The 19,373-nt window shown below is 38.1% G+C and overlaps 2 protein-coding genes across 5 annotated transcripts in view; one reads left to right on the top strand and one right to left on the bottom strand.

Annotated features, from left to right (window-relative positions):
• Positions 1-16,851, top strand: part of LOC148172026 (calpain-9-like) — a 27,352-nt gene extending 10,501 nt beyond the window's left edge. Inside the window, exons 2-11 of one of the 3 annotated variants that reach the window (XR_015770338.1) lie at positions 4,324-4,399; positions 6,335-6,503; positions 10,374-10,561; positions 14,632-14,772; positions 14,821-15,619; positions 15,663-15,893; positions 15,943-16,167; positions 16,212-16,463; positions 16,508-16,597; positions 16,762-16,851. Coding sequence is in view for 2 of the 3 variants with exons in the window: in XM_088040663.1 (XP_087896789.1) it covers positions 4,324-4,399; positions 6,335-6,503; positions 10,374-10,561; positions 14,632-14,772; positions 14,821-15,619; positions 15,663-15,893; positions 15,943-16,167; positions 16,212-16,463; positions 16,508-16,534 (2,108 nt within the window). In the remaining variant the exon portion in view is untranslated. Of the gene's footprint in view, positions 1-4,323; positions 4,400-6,334; positions 6,504-10,373; positions 10,562-14,631; positions 14,773-14,820; positions 15,620-15,662; positions 15,894-15,942; positions 16,168-16,211; positions 16,464-16,507; positions 16,650-16,761 lie in introns of those variants that run through there. The other 2 variants (XM_088040664.1, XM_088040663.1) reach the window with 2 other exon arrangements.
• Positions 16,678-19,373, bottom strand: LOC148172025 (toll-like receptor 4). 2 transcript variants are annotated; one of them, XM_088040661.1, is made up of 2 exons: positions 19,265-19,373; positions 16,678-19,215 (listed from the first exon to the last, which is right to left on the bottom strand). In XM_088040661.1, exon 2 carries the CDS (start codon positions 19,205-19,207, stop codon positions 16,733-16,735), a length of 2,475 nt encoding a protein of 824 aa, XP_087896787.1. In that variant the 5' UTR covers positions 19,208-19,215; positions 19,265-19,373; the 3' UTR covers positions 16,678-16,732. The 2 variants fall into 2 exon arrangements, with proteins under 2 accessions (XP_087896787.1, XP_087896788.1); XM_088040662.1 differs by lacking the exon at positions 19,265-19,373 and having other exon boundaries at positions 16,678-18,855; positions 18,911-18,993.

The following is a 19,373-nucleotide window of genomic DNA, read 5'->3' as shown; positions in this document are numbered from 1 at the left end:
ATCGATAATAAATCATGAATACGTGCATCTTCATCTGTCGAAAGTACGCTGTAAAAAGACAATTATCATGTATATTACCAGAGCGCACAACATCAAAGAAACTAAACAAATTGAGATATTTATTAATGCGGCGCGATTTAATTTGCATGAAATTACAACGTACTATCAACGAGTAGGTGTGTAATGCCAGAAGTGGCAAGTTTGTATCGCACAAGTTGATGGGAGCTGTCATAATACCGAAGGAATTAGCAGATTTCCGTGCTTTATTCAGATAACATTGCCGCAATTCATTAATCATGATGTGTTAAGGTAGCTTCACATGACAGTGATTTTGATAAGGAAGAACACACATCGTGGGATCCATTTTAGTTAGCATCGAGCGTTGCTAACCAGATGGTCCAAATGGGACGACTTTGTGCGAAAAATCCCGTTTGAAAAACTCCTCAAATTACAGTTTTCTTTTCGAAACGGACACGCTTGAAATTATTGTCGATTATACGATTTGCTGAAGTATAGCCGCCGTTACATGTCCGCAAACCGGCTAAGTCATAGCGAAATGATCCAATAACGTTATCTAAATTATGAAGTACACGTTCCCGTCTCTATTACCATTAAATTGATCCAAGCCGGCTCTCTTTACTCGACCAGCAATGATAGAAATATGTCGGCTGTGCAATGTTAATGTTATTTCTTATACACGACGACTGCCTCTGTCATATTTCAACAAAGTGCACACTCTAGAAATGTTTCCGCTTTTTATAACTGCGAACGAACGCATCAACTCGTTTCACCCAGGACAGGACTGGAGATTATCTCCAAGTCCGCCCCTGACTCTCTCCGTTTTTGCTAAATCATGAAACCCTATTCTTCGCCGTCCGACAACCTCGCGGCGAAACCTTTGTCGACGTTTTTGCAAAAATTCTACATCGCACTTTTATACCAAACTGCAACTTACAATGTGCTCATTAACATAAATATGCAGAGAGCTTGGTGCTTTACTTTCGACACGCCTCTGCCTCTTGACTGACAGACGTAATTAAAATAAATATCAATGTCACCGGAGGACGGCGCGAGGGTGGACGGACACTCCGGGCTAACGCTTTTTTACCACTGCCACAACTGATATTTTACGTTCAAACTTCGCGCCACACTAGCACTTTGGTGCTTTAAAGTTCTAAACTAGACCTCATTACTACCAGTCCACCCCTGGCGAAATTTTCGAAATTTCTCGGGTGTAAATCAGACTTTCAATTCCTTAGGGAGAAAACTGGGGGAAAATTGAATGTAGCGATTTTTGAGGCTTACGTGTTGTCAGATTTGACTGACATTAATTTAAAATTTGTTTCAAAGAGAGATATAAATAAGGATTTTGGTAAACTTACACAGGACGATTAGCTTCTACACATGTCACAATTTAACCCAATAGTTATGAGTTCTTCTATAAATTTTCGAAAATTCTTGAGTGTAAATCAGGTTTTCAATTTTTTTATTTTTGAGGTTAACTTGTCAAAGTTGGCAAAATCAACAGATTGCATTAATTAAGAATTCAGTTCTAAAAAGGAGCTTTAAATCTAATTTGAAAAATTTTTGTAAAGTTACATAGGACGATTAACTTCTACGCATGTCACTGTTGCGTCAAGATAAAACTTTTGTGCTGCCAACTGTTATCGATTAAAATTGCAAGAAACTGTTGCCAACTTCACTTTTTATTTTTCCTATATACATGCCAATTTTGATGTCTCCACAAGCAACTGTCCAGTTTTTTACTATAATAATGAAAAACGACAATAAAATGACAAAGTTTATTGATGAAGCTTCTACAATTTGGTGACAATTTGAGAGATGTGACACTTCTTGTTTGACATTTTTTTTTATACATCTTCGAGCAAAAAAAGTGCACGTTCAAATTATTTAAAATTTTACATCACTGTGTAAGTATGGTTGATACCAATAATTTGTCAATAAACATTAACTGTCAAAATTTTGTTCAAATTATGGCTTCGATTTCCAATTTCAACTAAAATACAAACTCATGACGTCTAATTCTTTTGCTCGGAACTGTAATAGCTAAATATACGAAGGAAAAACAGTTATATAAAAAAAGTTATAATAAAATACCTAATTTGCACTGAAAACAACAAAAACAATTTAGTGGCAGTTCTTTGCACCGTGTAACTCGCTCTGTTAACCAATCACAGAGCCGCATTTTAAATTTTACGCCCCCAAAAATTCTCTGCAGGAAAAATTGCCTTTAGTATTTATTCGGAAATTTTGCACTTTGGTTCAAAATCAACTAAATGTTAAAACAAGAAAAACAAAATCTAAAGTCTTGTATTAAACTTCACTTTACTAGAAACATGTTTAAAGCCTTTCACTATTTAATAACGGAATCCGTATTAATTTTATTGTCAAAATTGACAAATGTCAAATTTTGGGGAGATAATAATGCCAACCTTGTCATCTTGACAGTTTTTAGAGTTAATTCATCAAGATTGCAACCTTAAATGAAAATAACTGTAAAGTGAGCGTTTGCAACCTAAACCGACTGTCTTAAATACAAAAAATAACTGTCAAAGTGGGCATTGGCAACCTAAACCGACTATACAGTTACAGTCCACCCAAGGTCACAAATTTTAAAATTTTCATCGTGTAATTCGTTTCGTTGCAAATGTTGCAATGGCAACGTTATGTAATTTAGGTTTTGTAGTACAAAAGACGATCGAAGTTCTGTCATTGTAATGCGTCGCAATTAAATTTGTTTGTTTCGTTTTTAATCAGCAATCGCATCTGAGGAAAAATTCGCTTCACTTAGAATATGTTCAAGGACTCGCACTAATTAATTACGTAACTTTGATACACAGCAATTTTCATCTTAAACTCGAAATCAAATTTTTCAAGATTCCTACCAAACACTGTCAAAGTGCAACCTAAACCGACTGTGAAGGTGGAATCTTGATGAATTAGTTTTGGAAATTTTGAAATGACAAGGTTGGTATCATTGTCGCCCAGAATTTGACATTTGCCATTTTGACATAACATTTACTGTGCTTTAATTGAATTTTGACACATTACATTACATTTTGACACCACCATTGCAACCTTTGCAACAGGAACAAATTACACATTAAAAAAATTCAAATTTTTATCCTTGGGTGGACATTTGCAACAGAAATTTTGCACTTCAATTCAAAATTCAAATTTTATGAGAAAAAAAAATAAAAATCTAAAGTCTTGTATGAAATTCGCCTGTCAGTAATTAAAAGCGCGAACTGCCAAATGTCGACAACTAAAAGTGTCGAATTTTCCCCGCCTAAAACAATGTCAAGTTCAAATAAATTAATTGAACTGTTTCTTTGTTCATGTTTCCCATGCACCAGCGCCCGCTCTGATTCTTTTTAAGGTCACGTGTGCGACTTCCGAGGTCTAACTGTATCATCTTCCTCTTTAATTTAATTAAGAATTGTATTATAATGAAAAATAGCAATGTTACAGTTTCTTATGTTAATCCGTCTCTTTAATTCCTCTTCCTGACCCGATTTCGTCTGACCACCCAACACGTCTCGCTAATATACAGGGCGATTCATGTAGCAATTGGTTCGGACAAATCCGGCTGCGGTTTTTGATTAAGTCGTACGACAGGAGCGTATTTACAATTATGTTCCAGCAAGCTCGCTTCCATTAAACTTGTCAGTAAATAATTATTTGAATTTGTCAAATGTCGACTGTATAAAACCGAAGCTATGCATAATAATCCGAACACGCTTTATAATGTCAGAGTATTGTTGATGTTTTCATTTCGAAAACTCCGGGAGCTCCGGATTGCGCCACCTGCGGCCGATGAATTAATTAACGCGATTGATGCTACGCCACTGATTGTTGTGCAAGAGGATTATAGCGGAATCTGATTTATCGGCGCGGAGATAAAATCGGATGCGTAACTTGGCAAGGAAAATTGCTTATTTTTCACTCTGGTAGAGTGAAACGCCGGGAACGCGACTAATTAAGCTGGATTGAACAAGATGGGCCTAAAGACGGATCCCTGGGGCACACCCTCAATTAGCGCGCCGTGGCGTGGCGTAATTTCCTCGTGATCTCTCCCCCTCAATCTCCACGTTTGCACAATAATTATCACCATTCCATGCAATTTGCGTTGAATTTCAAATAATGGCGCACAATACCCTCAGCCACTGACTCTAATCTAATCACGAAGTGAAAGTAAAACGGTAGAAATGCATTCCCATGCGTTCTTACAAATTTGAATACAATTACTGAAATAACTGTTTAGTCAAGAGTGCTTGGTTAAAGCGTCTTCGTTTGTTTCAGGGGTTAATGGGAATGGGAGGCCGTGGATGAACGGACACGCCACCAAACCGGAGGACAAGCAGTCGACGCTATCGAGGTAATTATGATTAATGAAATAGAGACTGAAATGGTGGTACCACTGGTTTTTATGTTTGCCAACCTGTAGAACCAGATGTGTTTTAATTAGCGTCATTTCCTACTAGAAGCGGAATTCAGTTCAACGTGTATTATCCATTCTAAACATAAAAAATCAATTTACCTTCGATTTTTGGTAAACCAGAGTTGGCGTTCTGCTTAAATAGCATTGGTTTTAGGACTGTACTTTGAAGTTTGTTGATATAGTTGGTTTAGGTTGCAAAGGTTCACACCCAGGTCACAAACTCTAAAATTTTCATCGTGTAATTCGTTCCTGTTGCAAATGTTGCAATGTGAGTTGGCTTCTGGGGTACAAAAGATCGTTAAAATTCTGTCAATTTCACTTCACTTGGAACATCGCACTAATTAATTACGTAATTTTGACACCAAATTTCATGCTATCAAATTCTTGGGGATCAATGTTGCCAACCTTGTTATCTTTATTTTCCCAAAGTTAAATTATCAAGATTCCAAATAACTGTCAAAGTGCGCAGTTGCAACCTACTGTAATGTCACATTCACTTACTTTATTTTAGGTTATCTACCTCTCAATGTAGAAATTATCAGTTTTTTCCATTTTTCACGCACAATGTAAAATTCCAGTCGAATTTGACACTAAAAACGTCAATGCCCATTTAGTTACCTACCACTCTCGCCAACTCACGTTTAGGGTGTTTTGTTTTCGCCAACCTTAGTAACTTTTATGTTTTGAAAATGATATTAGAAGGATGTTTAAACAGTGGGCTCTGGACCAACGTCAAAATTTCGAAAATGTCACTGCTCCTGTATTTGTTCGTCCTTTTCGGGTGCGTGTCTCTGTGTATCGTCGCGTTTCTGCTCATTTCCGCCGGAAACCTCGCAAAATTCAAAACCATCCACACATCGAAGGATCGCCCTGTTTTACCCCTAGTTTCAAAGTACGGAGATGTCATATCGTCGCCCCAGCAGTTGGAGTTCCATTTAACATCTCTCCGGGGGCGCTTAAAGGAGAAGTACCAAGAACTCGATGGTTACAAGTCCAAAATTCACGTTAGAATGGAGAATCTCCAGAAATTCGACACGTACAAGCAAGGGTGTCTTGAAATCCGCGCCAGCCTCGTCAAAATCGAACAAGACTGCAAAGAACTCCAGGAGAAGGTCGATTATTACAAGAAAGTGCAGTTGATGGTCGAGGAGAGTTTGGTACCATCGTCTGCCTTCATGAGCGACGCTGATTTTCTCGCTAGTAGTGCCATGGTCGCTTTCTAAAATAAACCATGACCTTTTCATTGTCTCGTTTTTCTCACTAATTATCCCGTTCGCACGCCACTGTCGCGGAAGTGCCTTCATCGAGATATTCCTTCCGGAAAGCGCAAATTCCGATACGTTCCATTCCACAGTTGATGGAGCTAATTTTACCATTAGCCGGACTCCAGATGCACGTTTCGAATGAGAGCACGTGACGGCATTCTCTTCCTCGTTCTGGAGACACTTCCGACGCAAAATTAGAGTGTCGTTGCCATACTTGCTTCCAAGGTCACAAATTTTAACATTTTCATCGTGTAATTCGGCCCTGTTGCAAATGTTGCAATGACGGTTTTACAGTCGATTTTGACAGTTATTTCCTTATTTAAGGTTGGAATCTTGATGATTAGCTTTGGAAACTTTAATATGACCAAGTTGGCATCATTGTACCCCAGAATTTGACTTTCGTCTATTTTGACATGAAATTAGCTGTGCAATTGCTGCATTTTCAACCGGAATTAATTGTAACCTTAGTACACAGCAAATGTCAAATTCTAGGGAACAATGATGCCAACCTTGTCATCTCAAAATTTCCAAAACTAATTCATCATATAAAAAACAAAGTCAAAGTGACATTTGCGTCCTAAACCGCCTGTAACTTGTTTTTTTGCAGGTATTGCACCACCGAGCGGCAGCGCCTGGCCACGAACTACCAAGCCATCCGGCGCGCTTGCCGCGAGCGAGGCGCCCTCTTCGAGGACCCCGATTTTCCGGCGGGTCCTCGCGCCCTCTACCACCACAAGAAGCCCCCGTTGCACCCCATCGTCTGGATGCGACCCCACGTAAGCACAGTTGGCGTGCGCTTTAAACGCCATAAATAAGCAATTAAAGGGAAAAACTAGTTTCGAAAAGAGCCGTATATTATCTGTGATTGCTCACCACATAAAGTGACTTTTTTCCTCCGATGGTATCTGTGATTTTTTTTAACGAGTCAGAGAAAGATTATCTTTGTACAGCAGCGACGAGTTTCAATTCCGACGATGCTATCGACAAAGTGCTCGTTTCCGACGTTTATTAAGGAAAAATAACGACAGACACGAAGAATTCGCACTTGAGAGACTTAACGATCATCACGGAATATTTTAATTGGTCGCTTCGTGGCGCGCCTACGACACAAATTGTAGGTACTTAGTTCGAAATTTAATGCCGTAGTTTGTGTCGGGTTTAACTTATGAAAGCACGAAAAGTTAGTTTTCTATGTTTTTTTTTTTTTCATTATGCTAAGTGGGTTTTTATGACGGTTTTATGTTTTCATTAGGTGGAGAATGGTGGCTTTTATTGTTAATTTTAAATTTTTAGGTTTTCACACATTTTCAAGAGAAATTATATATTTGAGTACGCCTGGAAAGCATGTCATTGTGTTAACTGCCAAGTCTTTATTGTTATTCGAAGATGAGTACAATTAAAGACGTACGTTCCAGTTTCCATGTCCGAGTTTGTTTACAATTTCACAACCCTTCACTCAAACATCTGACAACTGCACATATAAATTTAAAATATCATTTTAATGAACTACGTGCCATTTTAAGTTTACAAAACTACAATAGTTAATAAATTTTGGAAATACTTTCGAATCCGTCCGGATTCAGAGATATTCTTGAAAATTCTTTTTTTGAGGGTCTACTGTACACAAAATGTTCTTCACCTCTTCTTAAAGACTTGCAAAGTTATGATTATGGGAGTGATTTTATCGGGAAAAGTTTAATACCAATCGAAAGAGCAGCTTGAAATCTATCAACTGGCTAAATCTCAGATTGGTAAGACAAATAATTTACCAGTGATGGTCAAAAAACTAAAAATTCAAAATTGTCTTTTAATTCTTTTTAGTTTCTATCAAGTTTGTTTTATAGTCTTTAGACATTATTAAAGTATCTACAAACTTTTAAGATTTCTTTAAAGTTTTCTTTAGATTTTTTAGATTCTCTAAATTATTTTTAGATTCTGTCTAATTCTTTTTAGCTTCTTTAAAGCTTGTTTTAAGTTTTCGAAATTCACAGTAGACTTTTCTCAGATTCTCTCAAGATTTTCATTTCCTTCATAGTCTCTCGACTTTCTTAAAGTTTCTAGAATCTCTTAAAGTATCTTCTAGATTTCCCATATTTTTTTTTAGATTCTCTACAAAGGAAATTTATTGGATCAATTCTTGGTGTTGACAAATTATTAAAATTACAATTTTTTCCCAAAGTTTAATCATCGCTCTGATGATGACAGCATTGCTATCGAAACGCGCGTCAGCATTTTTTGTAAAAATTTGGTGTTTGGGAAAAAATTGTAATTTTAATAATTAGATTCTCTAGATTTTCCGTAAATTGTTTCTAATTTTTTTTAGAATCCTTGGAGCTTTATTAAATTTTTTAAGTGCTCTTTAGATTCTTTTTAGATTCTCTCAAGATTTTTTGTATAGTCTCTGGACACTTTTGAAGTTTCTAGAAACTTTTAAGATCTCTTTTATTTTTTTTTATATTTTCTGAATTACCTTTATTACCTTTAGATTCTGTCTAATTCTCATTAGATTCTTTAAAGCTTGTTTTAAGTTTTTTAAATTCCCTGTAGACTTTTCTTAGATTCTCTAGAGATTCTTCAGATTCTTTAGAGTTTTTCTAAATTTTCTAATTTCTCTTTAGATTTATAATAATGAAGAGTTCTTACAATTAGTTTGCCTATGAAACAAAAACTGTAGAGGGTGGAAATTTTTGAAAAAAGTTTAGATTTTTAGAAAAGACATTATTGAACTATTAAACACAAATCCTCGCCATTCTATTAAAAATTAGCACAAAATGAGGAAGTCGATGTCACTGAAATTAGATATTTACATAACAAGTACGGAAAGTGACCAGTTTCGCACGAGTGTAAAAGTAGATGCACGAGGCGCCAGCCGAGTGCAGATATTACACGAGTCCAAGAAAGACACTTTCCGACGAGTTATGTACAATATTTTTCCTACGACCTTTCATCATCAGGAAAAAACCATAAGTTTCGACAACAGTATTCCACATATTTAGATGGTTCATATTTTGGTACATCCATTTCCGAAAGTAAAAGTCACTAGTGTGGTATGAATATATCCGTACAGACCTGTCAAAATTGACAGTTATTTTCAAATACAAATGTAATTCTTGAATTTTTGTCTTAAATATCTAGACGACTCACTATAAAACAACATGCATAATAGTAAAAATGAATTGGTTAGGTCGTTTCTGACAAGACAATTTTGACAGGTCTGTGCGGATATATTCATATCACACTAGTGACTTTTACTTTCGTAAATTGATGTACGAAAACATCAACCATCTAACTATGTGGAATACGTCACTTTTATTCATATAAAACCTCATGGTCGTAAAAAACGATAATTAGAATAGATAAGAAATGAACTATTGTCAAGACTTATAGTTTCTTCCTGATGATGGAAGGTTGTAGGAAAAATAGTGTACACAACTCGTCGGAAAGTGTCTTTCTTGCACTCGTGTAACATCTGCACTCGGCTGGCGCCTCGTGCATCTACATTTACACTCGTCCGAAATTGCTCACTTTCCGCACTTGTTATGTAAATATCTATTTTTGTATCTTCACGTAAATTTTTTTTTCTGGACAATCTGGTGGCAGTACCTAACCTATGAAAATATCATGAATTTTACGAAAATTTTATCTGGGGCAAAACAATTATCTAGATTAAAACGAAAACGTCATCAAATTCATTTAAAGTATAAAAAACTCGACCAACAACTTTTTAACAGTTACTGCATAATTATTATCTATGATCTTTCATTCTGACCAGTGAATTCATTTAGAAACGCGAGATTTATCGAAAAACTACAGTTTTGGGGGGATTTAAACAAAAATTTTTACAAAACTTTCGAATGATATCAAAACGTGATTTTTTTTCTAAAAAGCACTCCATATTCTTTGTAATGTAACTGCTTCTAAATGACAATAGATAACTTGTTTATCACCGCGTCAGAAAGCAGAGATCTTAACCTTGATAACGACGTATTACAATAAAAAATCAAAGTACCAATTTAGGAGTTCTATGTAAAAAATACAAGCACGTTTTTAAAAACCGTCCGTTTTTTGAAATTTCCATTAGTTTTCTCAAATATCTTGGCAAAAACTAACTGTCCCGGCGATTTCTATAGTTCGTTGGAAAACTCATTTAATTACCTTTAATGATGTATCATAGAGTTTCATGATTTTGCAAGTTGTTAAGCAAAACTGAAAAACACAAAAGTAAACGCGGCGCACTAAAAAAAACTTATTTTACAAATATCTCTGAGTTCTGTCCTGGGCAAAAAGTGCATCAAATTTAGATTCAGGAAGCAATTCTGCTTCTAAATTATTTCCGGCATAGCTGCCAAACTTGTACCATTCCTCAAAAACCCATGTTTTTGCTCTAGTTCATCTCCAACAAGAATCAGCGTATATCAAGATTAAAAATTGCGTAAAGTTCCACGCTTCGTTGAGTCATCCTGTATGCATAAAACCGCGAATATTCTTTGTTCCACTGTAATTAAGCCTCATCTCGATCTTTTTGGTACATAACTTCTGAATTGAAATTTCTCCTGTCAATGCAGCCAACAAATTAACCATCAAGCACGCACTTGACCCCGACACGATGACCAACTAACAAGCAACTAATTCCCTTTTTTTTGCAGGAAATGTGCCAAAGGCCGCGCTTCGTTAATGACGGCGAAATGCGCTTCGCTGTCGAAGCAGGAGAATTGGGAGATCAATGGCTTCTTGCAGCTGTGGCGTCTTTGGCGTTGACACCGCGATTTCTGGACAGGATTGTTCCTCCAGATCAAGGATTCGATAACTCGCATTCTTATTGTGGAGTTTTTAGGTAATTTAACAGTGGAGGTCTGGAATGGCCTTTATCAGCGAGAATACCTAATAAATCTAATTAAATAGGTAGTCGAGGTTCGCATGCTGCTCTTCTAAGAAACACACAAGGGAACATCATAAAGTGTTATTTTTTTAAATGATCAAATGCATGAAATTATCTAGATCGTTGAGCGGTTTAATTTGTTTAACAGGACTGAAATAACGATCGCGCACATCTTTGCGGCAGTGGCGGAGCTCGGAGATGGTAAAAGGGGGGTGTGGAAATAGACAGATGAACAGAGCTACCAACTATTAAAAAAATTTGATGATAATATAAAAATGGGAGTCACGCAAGGCTCTGTTTTAGGTCCCACACTTCGTTCCCACGTCCCTGATTTGTAAACCACACGTCATTTGAGCCTAATAATATTAGTACGGCACTGGTTGTTTCTAAAAGTGAGCCAATTACCTACAGCACAAGTTATTTCTCATTGGAATTACAAACGAGATTGAGTTAGACATCAGGTCCAAGTAAAGCAAAGACTGTTATACAATGGCAGATATCTCATCATTTTTACCGCATGCCACGACTCGATCTCGTCCTGTTCTAAGGACCATTGTCCACTTTAAGCACGCACTTGGACGCAGTAATTGACTTATTTATGAGAAGGACGATCTAAAAGTACAATGCGGAACTGTTGCGCCGATTTTTCGGTACGGAAAAATCGCGAGAACCGTGAGAACGAACCATTAGCGGTCGTTCTCGCCACAAATGAGATTAAGATTGTTCATTCTGCAATCACTTTTCACGACGTATACACTTCCATCAGATTAGAACTCATTTAGGGTCAAAAACGAGCACCAATCATCATTGATAAACATTCACCTCCTTCTAGCGTTTATACTTTGCCGCACAATTACAAAATCGCGTCGTTAATAACGGAATTTATCGGAAGATTACATCGGGAATGACACTCGCCGCCTCCAGGAAAGGCGCGCGGGGGCGGCGGTAAATTAACACCCAACCACTGGAATAACTCAGCCCGAGGCGAACGAAACGAATTAACGCGAGGATCGCAATTGAACACTTTTTCGGATGCGGTTTTTTACTTAACTAAGGTGCAGAAGGAAAATATTGCTGATTTCCTTTCAATTTTCGGAGCTAGAAGTGCAATTTAAACTTGCTCCTGTATTCCCATTTCCATATTTTATGAATTCTGCGCCATTTTAAAGCCAAAAGTTCCAAATTCTAGTTCTAGTTCCAAATTTTTTTCACCAAATTATAGTGTCTTAAACTTGACAATGACAAATTTTTAAAGAAAAAGTTATTCATTGACAAGTCCAATTTTAAAGAACTATTTAACTATCACTTTAAAGATAAGAGGTTGTTTTTTTGGTCGGGCAATTTTTTAATTATTTCTTTTACATTTAGCCTCTTAAATAAACTTAATGTAGACAAAATTAGAAGAAAAAAATGACAAAGGCAGAAACTCAATTTTAATGGAAAATAATTTTACGGCTTTACTTTTTCTTTTATGTTGGTAGCACTGTCACAAGATAAGTCTTAGCAACATATTAATATTTAAACTAAAAAATATTACGAATTTTCATACAATTTTTAGAGCTAGAAGTACAATTTTAAAAGTTGCATTTTTTCTTTGAATTTTTCTGAAATCGGAAGTCCAAATTTAATAAGTAATGCGCCGTTTTAAAGCCAAAAATTTACTCTTTGCACTCTCTTAGTATCAATTTTTTGTAACAAATCTCCATAATATCTTACAAAGTTATAGCTTCTGGAGAAATTGTCAACTCGAGACGACCGAAAAAATTCTTCGTCGACTTTACTTTTTTTCTCCTGTTGGTAACACTGTCACAGCATGAGTCCTGCCAACATAGTAAAATAAAAACTAAAAAAATATTACTCCTTCAAATTTTCAGAGCTTTAAATGCAACTTTAAAAGATTGCTTCTTTCTCCGTATTTTCTCTATACTTTTGAAACTAGAAGTCTAATTATAAGTAATCATATATCATTTTAAAGATAAGAGGTTTCTTTTTACATGTGGCAATTTTCAAATAATTTTTTCTTTATTTGACAAAGTTACGAGTCTCTTAAACTGGATGAAGATAAAATTAGAAGGAAAAAGTTAAAGAATGAATTTGTATTTTTGATAGCAAAAGTCTCATTTTAATGGAAAATATACCATTTTGTAGCTAAAATAGTGCTTTTTAAACGTGCCAACTTTCAAGCTATTCCCACAATATGTTACAAAGTTATAGCTTTTGGAAAAATTGTCAACTCGACACGGTCAAAAAAAATTCCACGGTTTTACTTTTTTTCATAACACTGTCACAACATGAGTAATACCAACATATCAAAATAAAAACTAAAAAAAAAGATTACATTTTTTTAATTTTAAGCGCTAGTAGTGCAATTTTAAAAAATTGCTCTTTTCTTCGATTTTTCTTTGTGTTTTTGAAACTAAAAGCCGAATTTGAATGTATTATTCGGCGTTTTTTAGCCAAAAGATTGATCTTTACACCCCTGTAATTAAAGTTACAGCTGCTTAAAATTGAAAAAAAAAAATTTAAAAAGAAATGATCTTCGGAATTTTGTTGCATTTTGTTATATGTTATTTTAAAGCTGAAAAGTTGCTTTTTAGATGGCACTTTTCAAATTATTTTTTCGTTATTTAATAAAGTTATGGCCTCTTAAACTAAATGTAGACAAAACTAGAAGGAAAAATGACAGCTTTAGAAAATATTTTAGTATTTTTAAAACCAGAAGTCTAATTTTAATAAAAAATATGTCATTTTGAAGTTAAAAAAGTGTTCTTTAAATGTACCAATTTTTAAGCTATTTCCATATGTTACAAAGTTATAGTATCTGGAAAAATTGTTCAGACGAGATGGTCGAAAAAATTCTTCCACGGCTGTAGTTTTCTTCTCATGTTGATGACACTGTTATAACATGAGTTCCTACCAACATATCAAAATAAAAACCGCAAAAATATTGCAAATTTTCTTTCAGATTTTTAAAGCTAGAAGTGCAACTTTAAAAAAAAAAAAATTCCCATTTTTTCTTTGTATTTTTGAAACTACAAGTCCAATTTTAAATAATTATACGCAGTTTTAAAGCCAAAAGATTACTCTTTGTACCTTTCTAATTTTAATTTTTTTCCGCTAAATTTTACAAAGTCACAGCTTCTTGAACTTGAGAAAAACATATTTTGAAAAGAAAAAGATTAATCCTCAGAATTGCGATGCATTTTTGAAACTACAGGTCCAATTTTAACGAACTATGTACCATTTTTAAGCCAAAAGGTTGCTTTTCAGAGGTAGCATTTTTCAAATTATTTCATCGTTATTTGACAAAGTTATGGCCTCTTAAACTTGATGTAGACAAAATTAGAAAGAAAAAGTGACAGCTTTAGAGAATATTTTTTGTATTTGTAAAACCAAAAGTCCAATTTTATTGGAAAATCCGCCATTTTGAAGCCACAAGAGTGCTTTTTTAAATGTGCCAATTTTCAAGCTATTCCGACAATGTATTACAAAGTTATAGCTTCTGGAAAAATTGTTAACTCGAGACGGCCGAAAAAAAATCCACGGCTGTACTTTTTCTCATATGTTGGTAACACTGCCACAACACTCGTCCTACCAACATATGAAAATAAAAACTCTCGCGCTTTGAATTTTCCCAGTAACGATCTCGCGCGCTTAAAATTCCTTCGCCGTCGACATAAAATCCGATTGTCGCCCCGTTCACAATGAGCGAGTAAATAATATTGATTTTCAGTTTAATGGTAATGGTAGGATATTATTTCAACGCCTACTGGATGTGAACACAATGAACGCGTACACCCACCCCCTGACTTTGTTTCGCCTCTAACGAGGAAATCTCACACTGAAGAGGACCATTCGCAAGCGGAAACCGTCCTTGGTGTCCCATTGGAATACCAAATTCGATGGTTATTTGTAGTCGATTTAATGTTAATTTGCCATGGTCTCGGAGGGCTCATGAATTATTTATTCGTCGTGCACGATTTTAGAAGGGCACGTTTGCTCAGTACTAATTATTTTTATTGTAGATTCCGCTTCTGGCACTTTGGCGAATGGAGAGACGTCATTGTCGATGATAAACTCCCAACCTTCAAAGGTCGCCTTGTCCACCTCCATTGCTCAAACACCACGGAATTCTGGGCGGCACTACTTGAAAAAGCCTACGCAAAGTACGTGATCGAGCGGATTTGACCCCTATTGAGTTTCTTTGGTTTTAGATTCTACGGTTGTTACGAGAACCTGGCGCAAGGATCGACAACGCGCGCTCTTCAGGACCTCACTGGTGGTATCGTCCAAAGTTTCGGTCTCACTCACCAAGACCGTTTCTTAACATTTCAAGTGTTGAACAGTGCTGTTCCTAGATCTAGTCTACTCATCGCTACTGTCACTCAGGAAAAAGAGAACAAAAGACAGTTGAGGTTGAGGAATGGGTTAATCACCCAACACGCTTATAGTGTCACTGGGTTGGCAAGAGTGAGAGGACCACAAGGAGAGACGCCGTTGGTAAGACTGAGAAACCCATGGGGAAGAGGCGAATGGAGCGGACCATGGAGCGAAAGATCTTGGGAATGGGACGGGCTATCAAACAGAGACAAAGAACTGTTAAGTGTGAGAGTGGCCAACGATGGAGAGTTTTGGATGTCTTTCGATGACTTCTCCAAACACTTCACGCAACTGGACCTGGTGCACATCGGCCCCGACGACTGGATGATGGAAAGCGCCCTCCACTCCAAGCAACCGTGGAGAGCGGTCCTAGCACGACGGCGATGGCGCGCGGGGTACAACTCAGGAGGCGGCCCGGGCTACGTGGAAACCACCTCCATGAACCCGCAATTCCACGTCCAGATCCCTAGAACCTCCAGTAACAAGTGTCATGTCGTCGTCTCCATCACGCAGTGTTACGAGACCCACATTCAAGACGTGAAGAAGAAGAAACCTCTGTACGCTATCGGATTCGCCGTCTACGAAGTACCGCATTCCATGCAGAGGTTGACTCCTCATTTCGTAACAGAGCAAGTAAGTACCGGAGATGTGAAAACCACAACTGACTCTTTTTCAGAAGCCTCTGGACGTTACCAACCATTCCATAGCCCGGGAAGTTGTGACCTTCTTCACATTACCACCAGGAGACTACATCGTGGTACCACAAACTAACATTCCCAATCTCGACGGGAAATTTCTTCTCAGGATCTTCACCGATGAGCAAAGCAACATCTGGGAGGTCAACGAAGACAACATGATCATACGCAACATCTCCGCCGAATTCATGGAGGAAACAGCTCCAGTAACGGTACTACTTCAATTTTCCAAATATTTGTCATCGCCAATTATTGTTGTAGCCCGACGGTAAGACCCTCCTCACCAAACTCCTCACGAAGTTCCCCCCCGAAGTCGATGCTAGTCAATTGCAGAAGATCTTAAGAGCCCACTGGAAGTCGTACTTATCGGAGAAGCCCTCCTTGGAACTCTGCAAGAGTTTGATTATGTTGCGCGACTACAACATCAGCGGGCGCATCAGTCTGATGGACATCCCAGTGTTGATGCACATGCTCCAGTGCTGGAGGGTACCATCAAACTCCTTTTCTTCTCGAATAACGTTGTGTTGTAGATAGCGTTTCAGAAGTTCGAGCGTGGTCATGGGAATGGTAAAACCTCGAGTTACCACCTTAGAGCGCTGCTGTGGGAAGCTGGTTGTACTGTTAGTAATAAAGTGTTAGAGTGTCTGGTTCTTCGCTTCGCGAAGAACCGAATCTTGACCACTGAAAACTACGTCATGGCTTTGGTGAGGCTGCATCTTGCCCACGAGAGGTACCACAATATTGACACAAAAATGAAGAGCAATCCTCTGTCTCTGGAAGAGGTACGACTTTGGTACTGTTAACTTGAACTAATCCTCGGTTTTAGATGATTCTGATGACAATCTATTCATGATGTCTTCTTGGTGAAGAGGTAGATAAGCCAAAGAACGTGACTCCTCCAGTCTGATGTAAAAATGTAAAGTGGTTATTTATTAATGTAAAAACTAATATATGTTTCTCATAAACTGTCTTTGACTTTGGAAAAGAACACTCTCATTGTCAGTACAAAGCTTTATTAATAAAAACAAGTAATAATTCTAATATTTGGCAATCAAATGTGACTTTCATACATTGGCACAGGTGGAGCAAGAACCTTCCTCAGCTTCTGCCAGAAGACGGCCTTCTTCTTCTCATCGTCATCCTCCCACTGCAAATAAATCCTCGTCTTCAGAAGATACTTCAACATCGGCGTCATATGAGCGTCATTTACAACCCCCAGTTTGATAAAAATCACGTTGTCATCAACGTATTTTCCTCCTTCGTTCTTCCGGAAGAGTCTGTTGAACTCCGCGATCTGGCTCTCCCAACGACACCACTTGGACTTCGCGTACGAGTCGCTGATAACAAGAACAGTCTTCCGACTCCTTGAAACCGAGTCCAGGATGTTATCAGAGATCATGCTACCAATCTCGAAGTCGCGCTCGTAGATACAGAGCTGGATGAACGGAGGATGGTTCTCCAACATTTGCACCAACCCTAAGACAAAGTCTCTGTCTTCGCTGCTGTACGAAATAAACGCGTCGTAAATATAACTTGTACAACTTGTCGCTCTTTTGTTACTGTACACCTTTAGAGTCCTCCTGAGGTGAAGACGAGTCAAGAACAACCAGTACTTCAAGTGCCAGCGGTACCAATAAACCCCGAACGCTGTCAGTATTACCAACAACACGAGAACAACTAAAGAAATGACCAGAGCGTAGTTAAAACAACGGTAGTCATCATGGAAGAACTCCTGCACTGTCAACTTGGTCGTACTCTCAGGAAACGTGCATGGGAGCGTCTGGTTTTCGACCAAAACAAAAATCTTCTTGCTCTTCCAAGCAAAAGAACAATCACAAGTAAAAGGGTTGTTGCTCAAATTCAACACTTTGAGTCCATCAAGATCGCGCACCATCTTCGGAGACAAGTACACGATTTTATTACCATCAATTCTCACTTCTTGAAGTTCGTGGTTGTGGGAAAAAACCGACTCCTGCCATGGTCGCAGGCTGTTTTCCGACAAGTTAACACTCTTTAAATTGCCCAGAGGCGCAAAACTAGGGAGCACCATAAGTTTGTTGCGTTCGAGCCCCAGGTGCTCAAGTTTCGGAAAGTCTTTGAACGCGACACTGCTTAAAACACGAATTCCGCACTCTCCCAGTAAGAGAACTTTCAAGTTGTTGAGACCGGCGAAGAGTCCGTGCTCGCGCCACGTGTCGTTCTTCACGAAAGCGTTTTTTTCAAGGTTGAGGTACTCCAAGTGTGATAACGGGGCGAAAGTACCGTTCTCTATTCTGATAATATTAGAACTTTGAAGGTCTAACCTTTGCAAGTTGGAGAGTCCGTGGAAGTTTCTTTCGTGGAGACCATGGAGGCGGTTGAGGCTCAAATCCAGTTTGTGTAAGTTACTCATGTTGAAGAACTTCTCTCCGAAGAAGTCCGAGCGGTCTTCGTTGGTCAAAGAGTGTCGCAGGTCCAAATACCGGAGTTGGTGAAGAAGAAGTCCTTCAGGAAGTGTCAGGAGTTTGTTGGTGTCCATTAGAAGCACCTCCAAGTTGGTTAGACCACGGAAGGCGTCGTTGGAGATGTTTGTTAGTGTGATTGAACTTAGATCAAGAACGCGAATGTTGGGCATGTCCTGGAAGACCTCCGACTCGATGGTTTTCAGTTGGTTTTCTCCCAAGCAGAGCTTGGAGATGTTGGTGGTACCGATGGAGGTGAAGAGGGTCCTCAAAGTGGTCTTCTTTGCCCCCATGGAGGCTAAATTGAGCACATCTATCGGTGTGTGCTTGGTGGCTTCCATGATGACGCTCCCAAGAGCCCCGGGGTCAAATTTATTTTGCCCCAAGCTCAAGTGTGTTAGATTTCCAAGCGGATTAAACGCTCCAGTTCCGATTTCTTCGACACCACACAACATTAAGTTAAGTTCTATCAGTCCGCCACCTCTCAACACTTCAAAGTCATCATCGCCGACACTTTTGAACTTATTTTCACTCAAATCAAGTTTTGCTAATTTAGGCAAGTTTGTAAGAGCCGCGGTCACTGAAAACAACGTTACGAAACCGTTCCCCGAAAGTCTGACTTTCTCCAAGTTGTCCAATCCGTCGAAGCTACCTCTTTGCAATGTGTCCAATTTGGTGTTATACGATATTGATAGATTTTTCAACATGTGAAGGCCACGAAAACTTCCTGTCTCTATGACAGAGAGATTATAGTTGCACTCAATCATTAAAGTCTCGACATGGGTCACCTTCAACAGATCACCTGGTTTGATAGTGACCACTTGTGACGACTTAAAGTAAAACGTCGTTGTGGTAAAGTTGAGAGTTTTGGGAAAGGAGCGACAAATTGCTCCTTTGCCTGAACAGACCCAGTAGAGCCCTGGCGACTCTCCACACTTGCAACCACTAGCTTCATCTCGGTAGTGGTTGAGGTCCTCGTTGGCTTCCTCTATAGTCCCTGCATAATCCCAAACTGACGGAAAGAAGTCCTTCGAGCAACACTGCAGAGATGTGATCAAACTCGTGAAAATAATGATAACTTTCATTGCTTAAGCTGAAAGAAAGTCACTCAGTCGCCTCAAGAGAGTCTAAGAAAGTCTTACTTTCATTGTTGCCTTCACGTGTTGAACTGCTGGGTACAACTGGTGGAACTGCGCATAAAAACAAGATGTGGTATTAACCACAGTGATTATAGACTTTTTTTAATTGGAA

This window comes from Gnatocerus cornutus, chromosome 7 (genome assembly GCF_029298725.1).
Source record: "Gnatocerus cornutus isolate USDA-ARS CGAHR chromosome 7, icGnaCorn1.1, whole genome shotgun sequence".
Classification (NCBI taxonomy): Eukaryota; Metazoa; Arthropoda; class Insecta; order Coleoptera; family Tenebrionidae; genus Gnatocerus; species Gnatocerus cornutus.
Note: the sequence above shows the minus strand (reverse complement) of the source record. Positions and strands in the feature narration are given on the sequence as shown.

Excerpts from the sequence above, each read along its gene's own strand:
- LOC148172025 (XM_088040661.1), bottom strand. The coding sequence starts at position 19,207 with ATGAAAGTTATCATTATTTTCACGAGTTTGATCACATCTCTGCAGTGT.